The sequence below is a fragment of the Leuciscus leuciscus genome, assembly GCF_965113295.1.
Source record: "Leuciscus leuciscus genome assembly, chromosome: 20".
Lineage (NCBI taxonomy): Eukaryota > Metazoa > Chordata > Actinopteri > Cypriniformes > Leuciscidae > Leuciscus > Leuciscus leuciscus.
Genome location: NC_138744.1, coordinates 5,412,677 through 5,438,709, shown reverse-complemented (window position 1 = coordinate 5,438,709; position 26,033 = coordinate 5,412,677). Strand labels below are relative to the sequence as shown.

The following is a 26,033-nucleotide window of genomic DNA, read 5'->3' as shown; positions in this document are numbered from 1 at the left end:
TTTAGGAGGTGGGGGGTCTCTCTGAAGCCTGTTGTGTTCCTGCCAGCCTGTTGGAAGGTGGGGAACCTCATTAAAGGGAAATAATTAAGCGTTGGAGCGCAGCTGGTCCACATCACAGACAGGCTAAATCTATGCTAGCCCACCACCGCTTGATGTGCTCTGTTCCTACTCTGATAAGACCTTGTGGCCTTTCGCCATGATCGCACAAGTTTCTCTTTAGCCCGCCTTGTCACTTTCGCTGAAGTCTTCTGTGCATCCCATGCTGGGGTGAATGAGAAAGGCGTGCTGCAAAGGGATATCTGAAGACCTAACTCTGGTAAGAACCAATGTGCCAGTCGTCCGCGGAACGTTCCAAGCCACGTCTCGAAACCTCACGTCCCAGCTGGCTCGTGCCAGCTGTTACTGATACGACACCAGCCCGAGAGGCAAGACGACGACATACGGCTCTGGGTGCGTAATGAGCCAGCCTGCCACCATCGCCATGTTTGCCACAAGCGTTTAGATGTTGACTCGCCATAGATTATGAGATCAAAATGTACAGTTGCAGATTATCCACTTGGATCTGGCACGAATGGCGATGAATGCTGGCTTTGCTGGTCGATTACTGACATGCATGTACTTTTTATCTAGATTTTCCACAAGTCAAATATACAATGATAAACAATCAGTGTTTTATCAATAACAAATGTGTTTGAGATGTGTCACCAAATTTAAAGTTTAGAGCTTGACGTACACAATGAGGGACGGTGGCTCATTTTAAGGCTAATTATTATTTTTTTATAAATCTGTTCATGGAATATAGTTTATATTTCATAAGTTGTCATATTTCAGATTTTATTATCTTAGTTTTATTTTAGACAAAGAGCCAAAGCAAAATTAGTACCAAAATTGTTACAAAATCATGAAAAATACTGACAAAATCATTGTTAATTTCAAGGGGAATATTTCGTTTTTTATGTTTGCTTTGCTATCTTAAAAGGATAGTTCACCCAAAAATGAAAATCATGTCATCATTTACTCACTCTCAAGCTGTACTGTATACATTTCTTTCTTCTACAGTGGACAATAGCCATTGACTGACCTATTACTTTTTTCCATACAATGGAAGTCAATGGCTACCGACAACTGGTTACCATACCAGCATTCTTCAAAATATCTTCTTTTGTGTTCAACAGAAGAAAACAGAATTGAAATTTTTGGGTGAACTATACCTTTAACTATACCAGATTAGTGAGCGTGACATCACTAAGTAAATCATTTTCCTGGATCAACTTTCTTGTTGATCCTGGAAAAACAGTAGCCTGGAAATCCAGACCCAAAACTGAAAGATTAATGGTCTGGCATCGACTAATGAAAATTGGCCAGCTCGAGGGGCGGCACCCAGCATGCATTTGAAAATCTCACCGCACTCAATTGGATAACACTACGACCAATCACAACAAGCCCCATACGCTTAGCTACCAGCGGAGCTAAATGGTAGATTAGACTCTTGCCGTATCCGGTCGGCAAAACAGCAAAAACGTCCTTCTTGCAAAAGAATGATTCGAGCGCCGTCTTCTGTTCCTCTTTTAGATATAAAGCCAAGTCTAACTCGTTCATTGTAGCGGCCAAAGCCGTTTCAAACAACTGGTGTTCATCCATAGCCATCTTGCAATGTTTACTTATGACTTCGACATCACAGCGCTGTCGTCTTCTGTTTAGCTCGCCTCTGGCCCGCCTATATCAGATAACCCGATGTGATTGGTGCAGCTCGGATACAAGGGAATATTTAATGAGCATCATTACTCGACGCCAGAGTAAACTCGCTGAGCAAATTCAATTTGTGCTCTCGCGAGAACTCTGGATTACCAGGGTAGAAAAACATTCCAATCAATAAATCAATCAAATACGAGGGATAAGATTACAGTTAATCTGCAGTTTAGGCTTAAAACATGGGTTAGGGCTTCTGTGCCATTCTTATTCACCTATCATTTCACTCTGATTTTAGGGATAAGTTATTGGATAGGTTTAGGGGCAGAGAAAGGGTTAGGACTATGTTTTTGGACAGGAATGCAGTTCAAGAATCAACAAAAGATGTTGATCCAGGAACATGTCATGCACAATCACAGTGATACAATAGCTGGTTTGCTGGTCTTACCTGTTGTCCCAGTTTAGCTAGGTTGTCTGTTGTTTGCTTTTAAGAACGCTTGTCAGAAGGTCAGGATTGGATACCAGCTGGTCAACCAACTAAACCTGCAGAACATCAAGTTTAGCCAGGATGAGAGACCAGCTAGACCTGTTTAAACCAGCTAAGACCATTAAACCAGCTGTTTTTGAGAAGGGTTCAGCATTGTTTTTCCCTGTTGACTGCGGTCATTATCAGAAAAAAAACTGTGGCTCGTTTTTGGGTCACAGCCCATTAGGTGAGTATCACTGAAACAGAAGTTGCAAGATCAGTTTAGTAGTGGTAATGAAGCGTCCTCAGGCAGAGCTCACAGGTCGTAACACCCAAAAGCTCCCTCATCAACCAGGCCTGAAATGCCACCATCTTGGCACGGAGGAGCTGTTGATATGAGTGAAGAGAACTCCATCCCCCTGTCCCTCCACTCCTCCCTAGATAAGATCATCTGTCGCTCTTCTCCGGGGTCCGCTCCCCCTCACCACAGATCCCTGGCAGAACCATGAATGTCCCTTTTGTGTGCACAGATCTTTCTCTGATAGCCCCAAAAAGATGCTGCACGCGGCAACTGTTTGTTTCCCCCTGTGACGGAGGGAAGATGGGGGGTTGGGGTGGGGGAATCACGTCTCCCACCTTTAAAATACAGACAAAAACTAAACAAGAACATACGTTTTTTGGAACCTAGTAAGACAAAGCTACAATGTCACAGCACAGCCAGAGAAAGAAACAACCTTTTGAGAGGAAAAAGTAACTTCTTCAACAAACACAGACCAACCAAACAAATCAATTTGTGAGAAGATGCTTAAAAAAAGGTTTTTGCAAATAATACAGTGTGATTTCTTTAATTTTGTAGGCATATTTGTCATGTTGCACAACCTAAACTGTCTTTTGTACCCTAACAGTCACTAGTCAACTGTCTTTTTTTTTTTTTTTTTTTTTTTGCTTCTGATATGTGATACATTTTATAGTATATTTACATTATAAATATTTGGTGTACTATTGGAATACCATAGTATTTATTTTTCCATACTATGGAAGTCAATGGGGCCCATCAACTGTTTGGTTACCCATATTCTTCAAAATGAACTATCCCTTTAAATAGGTGGGTTAGATCTTACTGAGAAAGTAATTTAACATCGAAAATGTTAAATTATCAAGCACAGAAATTAAACAGAAATATTGTTGTCAGAGAAGTTAGCACACATGCTATCTGACATACAGAGGCTCATTTCATGTCCTCTAAATAATATCTGTATCAATCAAAAAGGCCAAATATGAGTGATATTTTTTTAAATAAAGAACATTATTCATTTCAATGAATTTCAAAAATAATTGAAAAATTGTTTACAAAAATACTTTAACCCTTAAATGCATGAATGTTTCATCAATCATTATTACATTTTTGGGTCTTTAGCGACCCGGATCTATATCTAACACAGATGGCTCTCTAACTGCCACAATAGCATCTCCTGATGTTTTAATAATAATTACAAAATAAATTGTTACCTTTGGAATATGGAAGTGTTCAATTTGAGCAGATGCTTTTGATCATCAACACTGTCATCATCAGAGCTCATTTTCCCAGTACATTCAGTGTCTGGCTTATATTCACATTCTCAAACATGTTCTCAAAACTATTGTTTTCAGTGTCTTCAATCAAGTCCACAATCAAGTGACAGTGACACTAATATTTGATTGCATTCAATACTTTATCAGCAATTAATCGCTGAGCCATTTCAAGTATTGCTGATGATACTTGTGTATTCTTTTGTTTTATGCCTGACCGTAATTATGATTAAAATATCACGTCATCATTGCGTATCAGATATTGCCACCTTAAGGAATAAAGGTGAATTGCACTTATTGAGTCAGAGTTTCAATTACTGTTATACTTACACTATTACAAACCTCGGGTCGCTAGTGACCCTATACACTTTTTACAAGAAAAAAAGAAAACAGACTATTTAATTTTCCCCCATGTTATATGGTTTAGCATGAATAGATTGAGGAATACTAATAATATTGATGTCTAACTTTAAAAAATTAGGGTTAAGGGTTAAAAACTTATAATGCCACTAATGGTGCATAAATTACACAATTCATCTTTAAAAGTATTTTATCCGAAAACACACAATTCTTTTTTCAATAGTCATCTTTAAACATTTACACTTCAGAAATGGTCTAGATCAGATCAAAATGGATGCTTTAAAAAGAAGGTCACATGAATTTGTCATGTTGGAAGGTACAGATGCCCATCAGCCATGTGTGACAATACAGGAGTCGCATATCAAGATCTACAGCAGCTTATGAACCAAATGAACATACGGTGAGGGGCATGTGTAGAGAAATGGAGAGCTCAGTATCACTCCATAAAAGGTGCAGGAGCTCTGAAGGAGATATGTGATCTGAAATTTTACAGCTGAAGGAGAAATGTCAGAGCGCTTCGATAAGAGAGCGATGAACTTTCCTCCACCCCCCTCCAAACCCCCATTATCAGCTCGAAGAGAAGCAAATGCATCATTTTTATCCCACGGCTTTACCATTATCTCCTCAGGAGACACTTGTTTTAAAACACACGAGGACCTTTTTACCTTGCTTGCTCTCTCTCTCTCTCTCTCTCTCTCTCTCTCTCTCTCACACACACACACACACACACACACACACACACACACACACACTCTCTCTCTCTCTCTCTTAATAAACTAACCTCTTAAAAGAGGCTGGAAGTTTGGAGTATTCTGAGAACATGCATTATTTATGGAAGAAGAAACTGTCTGTCTTACACTTATTACACCTAGACTTACACTTACACTCATGAAAAAGTACTGAAATCACAAGCTAATCATTCCACTACCTGTCAAAAGTTTAGATAAAAGATAAAAAAATAAAAAAACACTTTGATGCAGCAATAATACATTAAATTGATCAAAAGTGACAAAGTAATTTATAATGTTACAAAAGATTTCTATTGAAAATTGTTCTTTTAGATTTTTCATTGATAAAATAATCCTAAAAAAAATTAAGCAGCACGACTGTTTTCAACATTGATAATAATGAGAAATGTTTCTTGAGCAGCAAATCAGCATATTAGAATGATTTCTGAAGGATCATGTGACAAAATTCAGCTTTGCATTACAGGATTATATTATATTATATTATTTTATATTATATTATATTATATTATATTATATTATATTATATTATATTATAAAAAATATTATATTATAAATATATATGTTTGTTTTTTTTACTGTATTTTTGATCAAATACATGTAAGCCTTGGTGAACATTATAGACTTTCAAAAACATTAATAAACTGTACCGAACCCTAACTTTGTATACCATGAAGGATTTACACTTGCTAAGCACTAAATATAATTAAGTAAGTAAGTAAATAAAAAAATAAAAAATTATTACTAAATGAAATAAATATATGAAAAATAATAATGAAAAATACAATCTCATGGCTTATCATTTTCAATAAATATCATGATATGAATTATCATTTTCCAGTATCATAGTATTTAAATAGTAGTACTCGAGTGTGTTTCAGAGAATACCATGGTACTACTATAGTACAAAAGTGCACTAGTAAAACATCTACTATAATGAAATATTTCAGATTGAAATGTTTTACGTATATACTTTTGTATTTTTATGTTAAATATATATTTACAAAATGTATTCACTTAGAATATATATGGCTACTGATCGTCAATCATTTCGAGTCAAATGCTGTAGTTGAGACATCCAGCAGCAAGGCTAACACCTTGATCGTTTCCTCCAGCTCATTTCGATCAAAACCTGAGCAAAGTCATTCCGACAACAATCTCCACAGCTTCTTTTCCTTCTGTCACTCTGAATGATAGGACACAAAAGATTAGACGTAAACTTGAGGAAGATGCCCTATCTGAATCTAGAGGAGACTTTTTCCAGCTAACAAATATGATAGTCAGAGAGGTGTGTTACAAATCTCAGTGCTCATGTGGGATATAACTCCTCTTTCTCCTGTCAGTACAGACTGACTAATGGTGCCCGCATTCACTGGAAATGCTCACAAATACTTTGAATGAATGCTGCTTTCAGCCCCTCTGAAAGAATCTCGAGGCGTTCCCGATGATCTGAAGGAGAACGTTCGGATATATTGCGCTTCCACAAGACGCACACAAATAAACGCACACTTATCGGTGTGTGTGTGTTAATAACTACCACAATAGCTCGAGCATCTCCCGCACGTTTGTTTTCCCGCTGCATTTACAGGTGCTGTTTTTCTCCAGTGGCTCGAGCGGGTCATTAACTCGATCCTCCAGTCAATTACCACATTTCAAACTTTCCTCCAGCACAAATCCGGCCGCTCCTGCCTGCCTGACCCAGTTGTCTTTTGTGAGGAGGTCTTAGCTCCAGCAGTTTGACAGTCAACAGATAAGATGGATTAAGTTTTTTTTTCTCCCTCTCCCCTTCTCTCTCTCATCCGGTTTTGATATAAACGGCGTAAAAGCAGGTTAAATCAGTCACTTTCAGGAGGAGTTTTTAAATGGCTGGAGATAGAGGCTGATAAAAGGCCTAAACCTGACACCAGGGCGTAGAAGGTCACGGTCGCGCTGTTTAATAACTAACAAACTCCTGATGAGGGAAAAGCATCAGTCATGAGGAGAAACATCAGTCACGATACTGAAAACCAAGAACGTGTGTGTTTCTTATAGAGAAATCTCAGACTGCAATCTACAAACTCTTAGATAATTAATGAACTTTTATGGTGAGAATATAATACATGGAAAACATGGAGCATTATAGATGTGGAGGGAAACTTACATCTGACAAATAACATGATGATTTTATGCTAGAGTGTATAGGGGAGACTGGGGCAAGTTGTCACACTTTTTACTCTGGTTAATATTTCCTATAGTAGGTTTAATTTTGTATATACCTTAAAGTTTGGGTTGAAAAATCTGTTGAACATTGAAAAAAAAAAATATATATACAGTTCATCTTTTGTTCATCTTACACTATGTGGGGCAAGTTGTCATAATGCTGTCTTAAACAGCAGCATATTATGGGCTTTTAAATAAAATGTGAACAGTATAACAATTATGGCGCAAAACATTTTTTTTTTATGAAACGGCAAACATGTAAAAACTAAAAACAACAAAAAATATCAAACTCCGACCTGACATTTATTAAAAAAATTAAAATAATGTATTATACAATTATACAAGAGAAATTCTTCTAGAGAAAAAAAAGTGTTTGTATGGACTTTAGTCCTATAAACCCAATAGCTATTGATACTGTGACAACTAGCCCTGGTGTGCCCTATATGTATAAGAAATTATTAAAAAAAAATTGCAGTCATGCGATGTAACAAATAAGTAGCTCTCAATTACTTTTAGGCAACAAATGCATGTACAGTATAATCATAAAACAATGACCAATATCCATTTTAAAATACTTTAAAGATAAAGTATAAAGCGCAAAAACAGGCCATTATTTATTGTCCCTAGCATAGCAATGTATAAAACACAGCTCACAGAGAAGTCACTTTGAAACCGAGCAGCTTTCTGTTGGTCAGTATGGTGAATTCATGTGACCAACTAAAAAAAAAATTCTTGCACATGAACTTTTTCGCCCTTGTACAAAACTCCCTGTCAAACGTATTCCTTTTGGAATTACTTGATTTTGCTCACAAAATTTCTCTGAGTATATGCATGTCACAGCATTTGTCTAAAAAGTATTTCCCATCAACTACCTGTCATTTGTATTTAAGGCTTTCAAGGAATACTTTATCAGCATGCACATACCCTGCATGGGAATCGAACCCTGACCTTGTCTTTCACCGTGTTCTACCGGCTGTGCAACAGGAACACGACTATACAGTAACTATAGGTTAAAGCATCACTTAGCACATTTTCACTCCATTCTATGATCAACTAGCTGCTGTACATTTATAGATTACTTGTCAAAATGTGTAAAACAAGCTAGTGAGCCGACGCATTAAGGACATGTTCAGACTGAGTGTGTGTGTGTGTGTGTGTGTGTGTGTGTGTGTGTGTGTGTGTGTGTGTGTCGGTGACAGGGGAAAGTAATCCTATACACAGGCTGCTATTGTGAAATGAGAAGCTAGCCTCCTCGGCTGGCAGAGAGCAGATGCACCTCTCTTCCCCTATCCTAATCTGGAAAGGACTTAAAGGAGTCTTATCTCCGGGCTCTCCTGCTTCATTTCATGCTTGATTTACTTTAATTTGTCTGATAGGGCACGAGGATTTGGAAATGGCCCATCTTTCGCTGGAAAATGTTCTGATTTTTCTCCGGCATTGTTATGTGGCGGTTTTTGACTCTGGTTTCTCTCTCTCCATCTTTCTGCTTCTATTTCTCTCTTTTTTTCTCCCTCTCTTTCCTTCTGTCTGTCTTCCTGGAGAACAGATCTCGCTCCTGTGCAACATTCTGTTTGAGTGCATTTAGATTCAAGCTAACACAGCAGAAACCAAGTGTGTGTTTGTGTGTGATTTCACCAGCTCCAGTGTAGGTCTGTTTGCCTTTCAGATTGGCAGAGAGCGACGCCGAAGGAAAGAGGAGCAGTCGAGTGCTTCAAACCACAGAGATCTTGTGTTTAAGGTATAGAGGGTGAGACTCGCCCTCGTCTCGCCCACAAGTGTGTGAGCTGATAAAGTCAGAGAGGAAGAGAGCTGCCGGCCCACACACACCTGAACCTCCGCAGCTGGAGTTGCAGTCCCAGTACAGCTCTGTCTGTCGGAACCATCGGGCTCTGTAGTAACTGAAGGAATCTATCAGTTGCCATTTCCATTCATCTCAATGGCAGCTGCGCGGCTGGCACAGGAGCCCGTGGACATACACCATTAGAAATCTGCTATCTTTGCTCACGGGCGCTCACTTCTGCTGGTTGTTTTGAGCCAATCACCTGAGCCATGACAATTAATTCATAACATGTCCATTTCAAGCTTTTAAGAGTCCTCTAAATATAGGCTAATGATAATAATAATAATATATATGCAGGTTTTTTTTGCTGTCAGATGTGCAGTTCTGCCATCTACCAGCAGGGGTTGGTATTTTTGACATTTAAAAAAAAACCTGAAGCGTGACATGATGGCCTTTGGTGGACTGGGTAAACCCAGCCCGATCATTTTTCTATCCTGCTAACATTACAAATCTGTGGGGACCAATCACAAACTGGCTTATCCACCTGGCGCGCTATTGGCGGGTTTAACACAATGACGATAGAGAAGCAAAGTACGTCACCTGGTCTGATTGGTTGAAGGACTATCCAATTGCGTACAGAGTCATCTGAACTATGCCCGTTGATCACGCCTCTTATGAAAATACAGAGCAGACTAATGTTCAATCTTAAAAGATTGAGCTTGGTCTGGTGATAGCCAGACTAGGCCTTTGGAGGATGCATCGCAAGGTAGAAAAGCATCAAGGCACGTCTGAATTCAATGTTAGCTTCATTTCCTATATCCTGAGAAACCTTCACCTGTATATAGATGTATTCTTTGCTGTCTTTGATATCCCACAATCCTGTGCGTTCCATTCTGTGAGAGTTGAGCTAAAAAATAAAGATGACGTCTGAAAGTTGTGGTTGGTGGTCAGTTTGTGTGTAAATGTAAGTTTTTGAGCAACATTTTCCACTTTCGATGTCATTTCTAGCGAGAAATTACTGTTGTAGTAATAAATATTTGCTTAGTTATCACCAAAGCTCGCTCTGTAATGCTGTAGATCATTAACCTGTTACGCTGCCTCAGAAGTCTGTCTGAAATCAGTTTTGTGAGATACCTTAGTGTGCAAACGTTGCCCGTTAGAGGCAACAAGTCAGCAGTTTTCTGACACAACCCGTGTCCTGCTGCTGATCTCTGTTGTTCAACTTAGCAGTGATGCGTCATGCAGCGACTACCAATGGAGAAAAATCTCTCAGAAGATTGATATGGCAGCTATAGGAATTAATGGCATTTTGGTAGAAGGAAATGAATGAATGAAACATAACTAAGGACTCCTTTAAAAATCCCCTGAGCTCTTTTTTTCTGAATTTTACAAAAAGCATTTGACAATCAGGCGACTCTCTCGAACCACAAATCAATTAATCTCTAGTCAAGAACCTTTACAAAAGATGAGCTACTATGACAACACACTCATTTCTCAACTTCTCATTCTCTCTCCCTCTCTCGTAACACACACACGCACACGCACGCACACACACACACACACACACACACACACACACACACACGCACACAAAGACAAAATGGAAAGGAGGAAAGACATTCAAATTTTTCTCACAGGCTGAATTATTTGACTCTGGCTCTGTGATAAACAGAGTGATGATCCAGTCACACGTCTTTATCCGTGCTTTGCTTTAATTAACGCAGACCTGTTTGTTGAAAAGATGATTAATATGCCAATGAAAATTGCATAATTGAACACAAACACACACACACACGAAAGTATGAGGTTCATATAGACTTAATACTAATACTACTAATACTATAGCAATATAACAATAATAAAAATAATAAAATAATAATAATAATAATAATAACAATAATAATTGTTGTTGTTGTTGTTTTTGCTGAGATGATGTCATAAGGATGTCCATGACTGGCTCTACTGAACTGGTAGAACTGGAGTATAGGTTAGGGGGTTGTGGAAGAATAGTGTGTGTGTGTGTGTGTGTGTGTGTGTGTGTGTGTGTGTGTGTGTGTGTGTGTGTGTGTGTGTGTGTGTGTGTGTGTGTGTGTGTGATAAGAAAGGGGCTTTGCTTTGATACAGATACCTCTCACAGCACACCCTCTTTTTTGCCCACCCCTTTCTTTTATTCAACTCATATTCCTGTAGCTGTCATCAGGTTTGCCTAAGATTTGGATTGGAAAATTCTGACTGCATGTAAATCCAGAAGCTTTTATTATTAATATATATATATATATATTTATATATATATTTTTTTTTACAATGCATTTAAATGTGCCTAACATGGTCAGCATATAGAGTTAGAAATATCTGTTTAATAAAATACTATCTAAAAACACAATATAATACATGACATAATAAGAGTTACAATTAAAAGCATTATACAGATAGAAAACATTGTATTTAATATAGACAAATGTTTCTAGAAAAAGATTACAATCTCTGGAATAATCTAGATTTATATATACACTACCATTCAAAAGTTTGGTTTGATTTTTTTTCTTTTTTAAAGAAATTATTACATTCAAGTCCTGTAGGTTGCGACGTGGAGCCATCATGGATTGAACTTGTTGGTCCAACACATCCCACAGATGCTCAACTGGATAGAGATCTGGGGAATTTGGAGGCCAGGGCAACACCTTCAACTCTTCATCATGTTCCTCAAACCATTCCTGAACAATATGTGCGGTGTGGCAGTGAGCATTATCCTGCTGAAAGAGCCACTTCCACTAGGGAACACCATTGTCATGAAGGGGTGTACCTGGTCTGCAACAATGTTTAGGTAGTTGTCATGTGTCAAATTCACGTCCACATGAATGGCCAGACCCAGGGTTTCCCAGCAGACCATTTGCCCAGATCATCACACTCCCTCCACTGGCTTATCGTCATCCCACGGTGCATCCTGGTGCCATCACTTCCCCAGGATCACGACACACACGTACAGGGCCGTCCACATGATGTAAAAGAAAACAGGACTCATCAGACCAGACAACCTTCTTTCACTGCTCCAAGGCCCAGTTTCGATGCTCGTGTGCCCATTGCATTGCTTTCGCCAGCGGACAGGGGTCATCATAGACACTCTAATTGGTCAGAAGCTTCACACTCATCAGCAGCAGTGTGACACATTCCTCTCATTACCATCATTACCATTTTTCGTGACCTGTGCCACAGTAGACCTTCTGTTGGCTCGGACCAGAAGGGATTTCCTTCGTTGCCCTTGTGCATCGATAGACCCGGTTTGTGGTTTGTCCCTCCTGTTGGTAAAATCTCACCATTGCTGACTGGGATCAACCCACAAGCCTTGCCGTTTCAGAGATTCTCTGACCCAGTCGCTTTGCCATAACAGTTAACATATCAGATCTTTATTCTTGCCCATTTCTCCTGAATCCAACACATTGATTATGAGAACTGATTGTTTGCTCACCATCTAATCTACCCAGACCTTAAAGGGATAGTTCACCCAAAAATGAAAATTCTGTCATCAATTAATCACCCTCATGTTGTTTCAAACCTGTATTATTTTCGTTATTCTGCTTAACACAAAAGAAGACATTTTAAAGAATGTTGGTAATGAAAGTTGCTGGTTCCCATTGACTTCCATAGTATTTTTTATTTTTTTTTCAACTATGGATATCAATGGGGACCAGCAACTGTTTAATACACACACACAGAGACACACACAATCCAGATGAAAGATTCACTGAAAACAAAACCACACAACAGATTACTCCGCTGGACACTACCGAGGTCTATATTTATATTTGAACAGTGAAATAGAAACATCTTAGCTTAATAATAAGAGTGCAGCATTATCATAATGTGTTCATGGCTTTGAGACTACATTTGTTCATTTTCAGATTGATTCCATTTGATAACAAGCATGAAGTCATTGGTCTTAAACCTCTTAACATCTCGGATCAGTGGAGATATTTGCGTCTGGACACTTTAAGACTACGAGCAGAGAGTTCAGACTAATCTATGCTTATGTAGTTCATCAGCACAATAAGTGTGTGTGAAGTACCAAATGTTAGCCCCTCCTTCTCAAGGAAACACAAAATGGAGCCCAGCCCACAAACGGGTATTCATGCATCACCAGAAATCGCATGCACCTTATTTATATCCAAACAGGTCCTTTTAAATACACCGATTCTTTGACCCACCTCGTCTACATAACCCCGGCTCATTCAGTACCAAATTCTACTGTACTACATTGTCACAACAATCTGATTTTGCACAATACCACTTATCTGCGCGAGACTAGCAGAGAAAGCCAGCGGTAAGATGGCTGAGAGCAGCGAACAAGACACCCTCGCTCGGAAAATGAGCGGCAGCCAGGCATGTCAAAATTTCTTGATTACATGGGAAATAAACAACTCCGACTGAAAGCCTCCGCTCAAACTTGGTGCTTTGCATACATTAAATTCCGGTCTGTCTATAAGTCGTCTTAAAACGCTTAGGTATCAGCGCGAGCGCCTCTGACAGCGTTCCCTCACGAGTTCGGCTGCGCCGTTATCAGACCTCTCAAATGGATCTCCAGCTACGGTGACAAAAGCCAGACGGAGCTCTCCTAAAGGATACATCTTTTTATCCTTGCGCTTCCTCGCCAATCCACATGTGTAGCGCCGCCGCGGCCCGAGCAGGAGTTTACCAATCTTTGCTTTCCAAGACTCTCTCTTCCTCTCTCTCTCTTTCTCTCTGTGTTAAAGGCTTGAGGGGTTCAATCAATGCTGCTTTGATCTCGGCTGGAACTATAATTATTTAACATTGTTACAAGGATTTCTCTAATCCATTCTACCATTAAATCCCTTTTAGACCCTCATCTTCAGGAGCCTAATCTGCATCTGGGCCCCCCCCCTCCCTCCCTCCCCTCGGACGGCACCGTGACTTAACAGACTTTGGCGAATAATTAGAGGAAAAGATACAAATGCGGAAAGAAGGATGAGAAACTTTACTAGTCGCCGGACAGGAGCAAGGTGTCAGTCGCTGGACGGCGATGATTCATTTCTTTGTGGGTACAGTGGGATGTTTATCTGAAGGCCCAGCATTAAAGCATGAAATCCAAAAGCTGTCAACAAGCCTGACAATGGAGCGCCGGTTGCAGCTATTTGAATGTTTAATTCCTGGATTCTAGGTCATTGCTAAATATGTTGAGATGCACAGACATTTAGAGCGATTAGAATGGTCTATGTGTTATTCCTGTGGCATTTATGATTGTGTTAAATATTCCTGCTTGATAATAAAAGCTAAAACTGTGGCATCATTAACCCTTAAATGAATGAACGTTTCACCAATCATTAATACATATTCCCGGATCAATATCTAACACGGATGGATCGCTAACTGCTGCAATAGTATACAACTCTCTTGATATTTTAAATAGCAATTAAAAAATAATAAAATAAAGCATATTTTGTTGCCTTTTGGAATATGGAAGGGTTCAATTTGAGCAGATTTTTTTTTATCCTCACCAGAGCTTATTTACCAGAACATTCAGTGTCTGGATCATATTCACGATCTCTAAACTATTGTGTTAAATTTTTGTTTTCAAACTATCGCTTCTGCACAATAAGTGACAGTGACACTAATATTTGATCACGAACCGTACTTGTTCTGCAAAAAAGTCACGTAGCCATTTCAAGTTTTGCTAATTAAGCTAGTGTATTTTTTTATTTAATGCCTGTGGTAATTATGAGTGAATCATCAAGTCATTATTGTGTATCAGACATCAGAGACATTAAGGAATAAAGGTGAACTACACCTATTCATCAGAGTGAATCATATATTCAATTATTGTTGCGCAGAAAAAATATATACTTACAATATTACATACCTTGGGTTGCTAGTGACCCTATACACTTTTTACAAAAAATGAATTATAAAAAAAAAAATTAATGAGGGGGGTGGTGGCGAATGACGTCCCAGATAAAGATCCGAGGTATGCGTTTAAGGATTAAATAATTCACCCAAAATTTTTTAATTATGGTACAGTATTATTTAACCACCCTCATGTTTCCAATCCCATATGACTTACTTTTATAGTGACCAGAGATTGTCAAAACTATTTTTCACTAGTTTTTAAAGGGATAATCAGCACAAAAAATTTAAATAATCTCAGCATTTACTCACTCTCATGTCGTTCCAAACCTGTATGACTGTCTTTCTTCAAAACATTAATAATAAACACACATTCTCTGAAAACAAGTCAATAAGATAAAAAAATAAAAAAAGTGAACAGGGTGCTTTCTTGGCATTTTTGAAGCCTCATTTGCTTTCATTAGATTGAAAAGTAGCATAAACATCTCCTTTTGTATTCCACACAAGAAGAAAAAAAAGTCACCCTGGCTTGGAACGACATGAGTAAAACGATGACAGAATATTTATTTTTGGGTGAACTATTCATTTAAGACCTTCATCCATCTTTTCGCTGTGTATTTTCAGATCTGCACAGAAATCTAAGGTCAGCAGTGAACCCATAACTGCCATCTGTTTGTTTTGGGCTAGGAAGAACAAAAAAGACACGTTGATAATTGTGACGCATGTTGAAAAAACACCCAATGGCCTTTTCAAATATTTGTGCCGCTGTGTTTTGCGCCGATATAAATAGCAGCACAGCAAACGCAAACATTTGCCGAGGCACCTGCCATGCTATCCTGACCATCTGCTCCACAAATTCACTTAGCATGACATATGTGCATTAAAGCTGAAGCGGCTATTGTTTGGTGCGGGTGAGGGGGTCCGGTCAAGGGCGGACAGTGTCAGCTCCACGTACAGGTGGGCTGAGCGGAGAACAGGCAAACTATACGTGCTATACCTGCTCCTTTCTTACTTTAGGGCTTCTTCAGCAGAACCTGCAAGTGTTCTGATCGTGGCCCGGGTCCAGTTGGCTCACAGAGACCACAGAGAACCAACTGTGTCCGACAGGCACTGCTGAGCTTAGGAGGAGGTGTGTCAGTCCTCAAGGTGACTGGATTTAGCTGAGGGGTTACTCGATGCTTATTGGATGATCACGATTCTCCATTCATCATCATTTCCATATTCATTCTCAGAATATATATAATATTTTATATGCAGATTAGTCAACATTTGAAGTGGATCAAAAAAGTTAATCAAAGTTGTCCTAAGACAAGAACGGATATTGTTCAAATTTCATGTAGAACTTTGATGAAAGGTTTTGATCCACTATATATATATATATATATATATATATATATATACACACACACAATAATAGAACAAAATGCTAATTACATCCTTTTGGTGCTTAACTCGCATCATAAGTTGACTTCAGTAAAGAAAAAATATAAATATAAGAAAAAAATAAACACTGATTTAAATGTATTATTATCTATCAATTTGAATTTATTTTATTATTTAAAAAAATATTTTTAAATAATACAAATTAATATATAACAATACATTTTTAAATTGTGTTTAGACATATTAAATAAAAAAATATATAAGAGACCTCGAAGCAAAAAAGACCAAAAGTCTGTTTTCCACAATATAACTCCTTTAAGTTCAAGTTAAAGGCTTCTCTTTGAGGGCAGACGTAGTGATAAGTACAAAAAAGAAGTTCATTAATGCATAAAAGCTTCCTTGCCTTTCTTTTCCTGCACATGCACTTTCTTTATGCCTTGAGGAGCGTGTCAAGATATGCATCAAAGACGTCCAAGATAATTAACAGAATAGCTGTACAGGCTATTACCACTAATATACAGAAGCCCATGACGAGCGCGAATGAAGAAGACGGAGGGGCAGATAACAGAACACTTCCTTTATGAGCTCAGAGTGAACGTTCTTTTCATCTCAGGGATGGTCTCCTGCCTTCACAGAACATGCTTATGGACTAGAAGGAAGCTGTAAGCCAACTTTTGTAGAACAAGTGCTTATAGGGGTCAAATCATACTTTTTTTTTGTGCCAAGATCTGTCATAATAAAGATATGCCTATTTTTCAGCCTCTCACTGACCATCTTGATTCATCTAAGTGTCTTGAATCTTTTGAATTTCTATGACAACTCTCGGAAGAGTTTAGCATGGTAGTGGATATGACAATGTTAATGTATTTGTCTTGGTGGAATAGATCTGCAATGCTGCTGCTGCAGAGCAAGCACGGGACTTGCTACGGTCAATATATACACGACACGCTGCTGTGAGACGTAAGACGTACACAAGCATATATGAAATTACCCGTAACAGATCTATACAGGTGGAGCTGGGGAAGATGGAGGGCTGCAAACTGAATAAATGTTGAGCAGCAAGCTCATTGGCTGCAGATGCAATAGGAACCAATCAGCTTGTGCCGTGTTTCAATAGAGAGCCTAAGTCCCTCCCCTCCGCTTCCGGCTCATGGGACCTTATTTCGGAAAAAATATGTATGGTAGTCAATGGCGAGAGACAACTTATCTTTTTATTCCGTCTGAACTGTGCCCTGAATTACACATATGATGTTTGTCAATTTAAAAGATAATTATGAAAGTCAAGAAAGTCGCAGTTTGCCATAAAACAGAAGAGTAACATTTAGTTTTATGTGAAAATCGCTCAATGAACTACATCTCTCGTCTCGCACTATGTACGTATGTGTGCAGTCTGGTACCAAACACTCAGGCATGACGGCATAATGTTACGATTATAACTTAAGTCTTATAACGTAAGACTATAGAAAAAATGACAGAGACGTTAGCTTCAGTAAAGTTAGCTTCATTCATTGAGAGAAAAGGTATGACGTCACATGTGCGCCTTTTGGGTTTGTAGTCTTTGTAATTACGTATTTTCACAGTCGTATACCTCAACAGTTTTACATCAAACTGCGACTTTATTGACTTTAAAATGTATATTTTAAATTGACAAACATCATATGTGTAATTCAGGGCACAATTCAAACGAGATCTAAATATTTGTTGTCTCTCGCCATTGACTACCATACAATATTTTTCCGAAATAAGGTCCCATGGTGGTCCACCGGAAGGGGAGGGACTTAGGCTCTCTATGATGCAATTGTCAGCAGCAAAACCCCCTGTTTTCACAGAATTGTAAATGCAACGCATATGTTTTTTCATTAAAATGTATAAATTTTTAGCATTTAGTCATTTATTTGTAATAAACACTTTAAGTGGGCTATTTAAAAATTGTTATTTATTTGTTAAATTATCTTTTTAAAACATAAGCGCAGAGTGTTACGTAATATTGTGTGTGTGTGTGTGTGTGTGTGTGTGTGTCGAAAGAATTTGTCCGCAGCTGCTCAAAAAAAAAAAAAAAAAAAAAAAAAACCTTCAAAAACCCCACTGTCAGTGTTTTGTAAGGAACAGGCAAATATGTAAAATATAGCAGGAGACATTTTAATTGTTTACTAATAAAACAGTTATTTTTTATGTCAGTGTCGGCTAGACAGATGAAGTTGACGACTCGCGATCTTCGCAGCGCCAGAGATAAATGCACATTTCATACGAATTGCATAGGCAGCGCAGTCTGTTTTCTTTCGTTTTGAATTGTTCTGCTTAAAAGTAGACATTTCAAGCTATATGTCTCAGGTCTGTGAGGCAATAGGCTACCTTATAGGCCTACGCTGAGTTTCATTATGAGACGAGCTCCAGGTTCGCCAGCGCCTCCGTATCCTGATTATTTATTTTCTAATAGCCTATATTTAGGCTACTTCTTATTAAATCCAGACAATTTGTTGATGAAACATCGATTAAAATTAAGATACAATTAATACAAAACGAAATTAAATTTAAAGACAGGCTTTGTGCTTTCAGTTTGAGGTCTCTGTGAAAGTTTTAAAACATTATTTTAGTGCCGCTTTAGAGCGCTCACGTCCGTAACGGAGAACTGTCTGTAACATTTTTTTATTTATTTTTTGTGAAATAAATTTAAAAAAAAATGCGACTTAGTCCAGTGCGACTTAGGCTATAGATGTTTTTTTCTTCCCCGTGGCGCATTTTGTGACTGATATGCGACTCCGGAGCAATAAAATAAAAGGGACCCCCCCCCGAAAAAAAATCAGCACCCCCAACCTAAAACCTCTTCCCGCGGCCCTGCCTCAGTGTACGAATTCACTCACTTGTTTTCATTCACTCCTTCAAGAGGACTATATTAGTGGAGTAATGTAGGGAATAGTGAATGAGGGTATGGGGCGATTTCGAACACAGCATTGGTATTTACTGAATCTGAACTGAATCTTTCTGCTGATTGTATCATTACTCTAGTAGGTGTTGAAAAGGGTCTTTTTGTGTGTTCTGAATGAGTCCACAAATCACTCACTCAACTAAGTGATTAGTCAACCACACTCAGACTTAAAAAACTTGTTCAGTAGGTCCAAACAACGCAAAAGAAGTCACATGCTTTTAAAAGAAGAGATGAAAAATATCAGTCAGTGAATAAGAATGATTCGCTCACATAAAAAGATTCATTCAAAAACAAAAGATCACTGCAAAGTCTGCACTCCAAACAGGGTTAATATTAACTAAAACAAACATATCTGTTAATTGGAAATAATACTTAAAAATGTGTGTTATTACTTAGCTTTATTTTCATTAGTAATCACAGCTTCATTCAGAGATGCAGCATGTTTCATGTTTCACACCGCCTCTCATGTGTAAGGAAAATGACATGCAAAGTTTGGCCAATCAGATACAGGTACCATGTAAAAGGCCTCTGATTTGACATGACATGACCTCTTTAACATTGAAGCATGTGAACATTTTACACCCAAAGCAAATCCTGAAATTGGTTTTAAGAGATTCTTAAAGCAGGAGGAACCTGTTTGAGCCTCTTCATTAAGATACTGTCCTTCTTTTGATGTAGGCTACTCTTAAATATCCCATTCGCACTGAACAATTAAAGAATTATCCGTTGCTGATCGCAATCAGGCATTTTAACTTAAGCCGGGCAATAAGAAAGAGTCCGGATAAGGAAGAGTAAAAAATCAAATAAATAGAGCGATAACAAGGTAGTCTCTTAAACTAAATAAATTTGCTTTTAATCGCTGCGAACAGGGCGTCATGTCATTTGAGATGTTCATATTTGATGGTGTGATCCCATCTTTATTTAAAATTATAACATGCCCATCTGACTTTTCCAACACAATGGGAGGAATGAAAGGGGGGAAATGGCCTTTCAGAAGAAGACATGACGTGAAAGTGAATGCGGTTATTACGTGCCGAGATTAATGTCCACTGTACCGCTCCCCGAGAGACAGCGATGCGGCTGTGTGAGCGATGTCATATCCTGTATTCAGAGAGGGTTGTTTCCTGTTGGCCGATTTTCTCATTTACATTCTATTTTCCCAGAAATCCACATTCCTGCCGGAGTTTGACAGTAATGTCTCTGTGAGGAGCGAATGGGCCATGTAGAATAGATCTTATCTGTGTAATGTAACAAGATTATCAGCAGCATTAGCAAGCGTCAGCGCTATCGGAGAGATCGTGGTGGGAGGTAAATATGGAAAACACCATTGAGATCAATCTGACAAACTAGATTAAAAGGGATAGTTCAGGCAAAAATGAAAATTCTGTCATTATCTTCTCATCCTCGTGTGGCTTGAATGAGGTTTGAGAGCTAGAGGCAAGATTTCCAGTGAATAACGTCTTAAATGTCTGTCTGATCCGCGCACAAAGATATCAAATTACTTCAGCATTGGAATATAGCACAAGATTCATATGGACTACTTTCATGGTTCTTTTACACTGATCAAGGTTTCTTATAGGATTCAGTATAAATCTACTTGTGTAACCTGGATATTCTGCAAAGCAGGGTTATTATAGTTAACTAAAACTAAAACTAAAACCAACAGCATAAAAAAACATTTTCGTTACTTGAAATAAAATTTGCGTTAACCGAAACTAAAAAATATACAAAACTTATTTTATATCATGTTATTGCCAAGGCTAAATGTCGTCTTCTCATTTAGTTTAAAACTTGATGTACTAAAATAACTAAAAATAAAAGTGAAATTAAAATAAACATAAAAAGTCACTTTTACATCAACTACTTTAGTACAATCTACTAAAACTTTTACTAATTAAATTAAAATAGGAAAATCTAAAAATAAATACATGTAAAATAAATACATCAAAATACATGTATATATAAAACATTAAATCATTTGTTTTAAATGATATCACAATATTATAACTGTTATTAAATTATCAGATCAAATTAAATTTAAGTGAGAGTTAGATGATAACAAAAGTAATCTAAATGTAAAAATAGAGAACAAAATGAGCTATCTAAGAAAAAAAGATATAAAAAAAAAAAAAAATATTTAATCAATGTGAGATCAAATGATTTGAAAATATCAAACCAACTTCTCAAATGGTTTCAGACTAGTTAGCAGAGTTTGCTAAGGCAATGTTTTTGCCTAAATGTTAACCCTCTAACCCTAAACTCTAACCCTAAATATTGAACTTGAAAGACACCAGAGATCATGCAGCTTTCTGTGTGTTTTCACATATCAGAATGTTTTTTTGACGATCACAAACTTACACTTAAGGAGGGACCCGACATCTGGAGACCTCAAGCAACACTCGCATTTCATTCAGAAAATGTGCAAATCTAGTGTTGTTCTGGAACATGCTTCTTTGTGTTACACTTTCACAGATGAGCGACACGACCAACTAAAATCATTCATTCAAAACAAATAGGGAGGGAATTGTCTCTCTCTCTCTCTCTCTCTCTCAGCATCACAGGATGGATGATCAGGCTGCTTAGGCTCCCACCACACTGCCGGAGTTTAAAGCTCAGCATTTTCTTCCGGAAAGCCCTAACTGGTCTATGATGCCTCTTTTTGTATGCGCTTGCCCTCATCGTTGTGTGACTGACCCCCTCAGCCCTGCTGGCTGCCTGATCACAGGGACCGTTTATTACCGTCGTCCCTACCGCTCTTATCTTACGCCGCCAATGCTCATTTCCTTTCCAGATTGAAATGCAAATGTGAAATTTAATGATACAGGTAAATGCATTATCTGATAGGTGCTGATAACTCTGATTCGCTGTCAGTATAAAATACACACCCCAGGGGGCTCACCGGTGCCAACTTGCCAAAATCCACTTTCTTATAAATGTACGTACCTGCAATAAATTCTGGAGGTCATATGCATTAAAAGGGGAATCATATTTTGTGTATTCTGCGATGTGATGCCACGGCTGAACAGTAATTGCTGCCGTTGCTATCTTGTTGGATGTATTATCCATCACTTTGATGAAGTGACTTTTAAGAAGTGCAAAAAAAGACAGATAAAACCGATTTTTTTTTTTTTTTCTACTGAGAGACGGCGAGGGGAAATCTGCATGGTAAGGCGAGATTCTTGGGAAAGAAAAGATATCTGTTTTTACGTCTGTTGTGCGCTTTTCTATTGAAGCTTAAAGGGATAGTTTATCCAAAAATGAAAATTCTATCATCATAGAATTCATCATCGTATCATGTCGTTCCAAACCCGTTTGACTTTCTTTCGTCTGCGGGACATAAAAGGAGAACATTTGCAGAATATTCATGCAGCTTTTTCCATATATTGAAGGCATATATTGCATAGTGCGTACAGTACGACTCAAGATCTCGATCAAAAATTGATGCACCTCTTGATGGAAATAACATCACATCATTTATTTTCATCAAGATTGAAAAATAGCACATGAGTCATACTGTACTTTTACTGTGCTTTTATGGTGTTTTTGGAGCTTGGTCACTGTATGCTTTCATTGTATGGAAAAATATCCAAGATATTCAGTATAACATCTCCTTCTGTGAAAGAAACACATTCAAATGGGTTTGGAGCAACAAGAGAGTGAATAAATGACAACAATTATATCACGTACAGGAATGGGAACAACAAAACACTCAGATTAGCAAAATAATAATAATAATAAAAACATAATAATAAAATAAAATAAAATTACTATCATGGTGTACTGAGTTGGCAGCATGCTAAATTAACCTTGAGAAATAAAATACTACTGTGCTCCATTTTGCCTTCTTTCTTTAGTAACACCGCCACTGAATCAGTGATCAAAAGCAGGACCACATCACAATTCAACATAAGTTAGAAAAAACCCACTCTTCGTAATTCAAGAGCTCATTAAGTCTTCAGAAACAGCTGAGACTTTTACCTCTGTCGGGTGGCCTTGTCAAGGATATCTTCAGATGTCCTGCTATTGAGCGTCTGAAATCCCCTGATCCCAGATGGATTCATTTAAAACGTGTCATAATGAGCTGCTTACAAGTGATTACTGGCCGCTAGCTAATGGGCTAAACGGTTAAAGGAGGGCCAGGAATGATCGCGTGTTGGATTGGACCTTCAAGACGGAGTATCATATCAGAGGGCCACTGTGGACTTTTATTCCTTTCTGATATTGTTGTCTAGTTTCTGTTCTCCAGTATATAATATCAGAAAAGTTTTTGTGGTACAGTAAGGGCTCAGGAGATGATCACCAATCCACGAGGGACTGTGGACCATTAGGTGCTCAAACCAAGACACCCATGGAGGCCCAAAACTTAATTTTGTCTTTATATCTCATACATGTGACTTTATATCGCAAATTTACTTAAATGCCTAATAGAGAACTTATTTATCTATTTACAACCAATTTATGATTTAAAATCTTCTGCACATTCCTTTTCACAATTCCTTTCACATGTCAATCAAAGTGTTTGTTCTTTTTACATAGTCAATAGACTTTATTTGACATCAGAGCCTGAATTCACTACTTACTAATGCTAAGCACATTGTATGAGGGGGAGGAACATTCTCATTCTAGAGAGTTTTGATTTGACAAAAAATTTGGATACACCTCTGAGTGCAAGATCAATATATTTGGTCAGTTTTTCCGTGAGTTAGAATTTATTTATTTTTTAAATGTGTGTACACTGTAAAGATTAAATGATAAATAAGTTATAACAACATGTTTTACATTGCTTTAACTCATCAAAATAAGTTAAGCAATTTTCAGCTTTTTTTAAGTTAATGTAATTTAAGTAAAAAAAAATTAATTGTACCTTTTTTTTTTTTACAGTGTATCTGCTAAAAGTTAATTTTGTCCATATTTGAGAGTATACTAGCATATATAATATATACGACCTCAAAGTTGACAAATTTGTAAAAAAAATTAATAAAAAAAAAGACACAAAAAATGCCATCACATTTTTTTTCTCTTTTTTTTCTAATAATTGCAGATTTGAAAAGGGCTTCCAAAAGGAAATAAAAATAAGTCAGACTGCATATTGTCTGTACAGATAATGAATGTTAAGTGAACATTTGAGATATAAAGTCACAATTACAAGACAAATTCAAAATGCATGGTCATATAGACCTTATTCAGAGCAGCGCCATCACAGGTATGAAAGTGAGGCTGTGAGGGATAGTCTTGCCTTGTTTCCAATGGCATCCGCTGTAAAAAGCTGTATAAAGCTCCTAGATTACTTACAATTTTCCACAGCTTATATTGTCGGGAGTTTTTTGTCAACTGAAATTTCTTGGAAAGATATTTTCCCAGTGTTTCACGAGCAGAACAATCCAAAAACACATTAAATAACAGTACAGCCCATTGAAGAGATGCATGTCTGTCCCTCACAGCCTCGCTTTCATTCCCATTAAAAATCAAAGATGGCGCTGCTGTGAATAAGGTCTATAACAAACAAATGCACACTGACACAATCAAATGATGCACTTACGCGGACCGTCCCATTCCTCCGGCTCCAGAGGGGGGTGTCTGGTCTTCTCACTTTCTGTTTCCATGTCAGTCTCTCCTATTTCTCTGTTGCCGTTCTCCTCCCCTGAAAAACAAAACAGATAAAGAAAATATTTGTACATTTAGTAGAAGCATTAAACATATTTTAGTTTCTATTTTCAACAGCTACACTTCACCTTGACACTTCAAACTTTTTTGAGATAGATAGATAGATAGATAGATAGATAGATAGATAGATAGATAGATAGATAGATAGATAGATAGAACGATAGATAGATAGAACGATAGATAGATAGATAGATAGATAGATAGATAGATAGATAGATAGATAGATAGATAGATAGATAGATAGATAGATAGATAGATAGATAGATAGAACGATAGATAGAACGATAGAACGATAGATAGATAGATAGATAGATAGATAGATAGATAGATAGATAGATAGATAGATAGAACAATAGATAGATAGATAGAACGATAGATAGATAGATAGAATGATAGATAGAACGATAGATAGATAGATAGATAGATAGATAGATAGATAGATAGATAGATAGATAGATAGATAGAATGATAGATAGAACGATAGATAGATAGATAGAACGATAGATAGATAGATAGATAGATAGATAGATAGATAGATAGATAGATAGATAGATAGATAGATAGATAGATAGATAGATAGATAGATAGATAGATAGATAGATAGATAGATAGATAGATAGATAGAACGATAGATAGATAGATAGATAGATAGATAGAACGATAGATAGATAGATAGATAGATAGATAGATAGAACGATAGATAGATAGAACGATAGATAGATAGAACGATAGATAGATAGATAGATAGATAGATAGATAGATAGAACGATAGATAGAACGATAGAACGATAGATAGATAGATAGATAGATAGATAGAACGATAGATAGATAGATAGAACGATAGATAGAACGATAGATAGAACGATAGATAGATAGATAGAACGATAGATAGATAGATAGAATGATAGATAGAACGATAGATAGATAGATAGATAGATAGATAGATAGATAGATAGATAGATAGATAGATAGATAGATAGATAGATAGATAGATAGATAGATAGATAGATAGATAGATAGATAGATAGATATTTTTTGCATTGGAGTCACACTCCACTCATGAAAGCGTCTCAGCGACTCTCTAACACAGCAGAACGGCCTTCACCATGGTCCTCAAACACACACTGGTCCATCCAGATGGGTTAATCTAAAGATCAAATTCTCTCGCCACGGTGTGTTTAAGCCAGTTAAGACGTGGTTCACTTCAAAGGCAGGCAGTAAACATGGCCAAAAGGATCGCAGCTTCTTGCTTGCTTCTGCACACCCGGGCGAAAGGAGAGGGCCGCTCTGCCCTACTTACTGCACATGAGGTCATTCTGACCTATTTTCCCGCATGCAAGTTCCTGCTAGGGCTCAGCTTTTTTTATTCATTCTGTCCTCCTCACTCTCCCACTC

The 26,033-nt window shown here is 37.6% G+C and overlaps 1 protein-coding gene across 2 annotated transcripts in view; it reads right to left on the bottom strand.

Annotated features, from left to right (window-relative positions):
* The window catches only part of zfpm2a (zinc finger protein, FOG family member 2a), a 177,859-nt gene that overhangs the window by 76,550 nt on the left and 75,276 nt on the right, over nucleotides 1-26,033 (bottom strand). For both annotated transcript variants that reach the window (XM_082150648.1, XM_082150647.1), the window contains one exon: nucleotides 24,514-24,615. In XM_082150648.1, coding sequence (XP_082006774.1) covers nucleotides 24,514-24,615 — 102 coding nt within the window. The remainder of the gene's footprint in view (nucleotides 1-24,513; nucleotides 24,616-26,033) is intronic.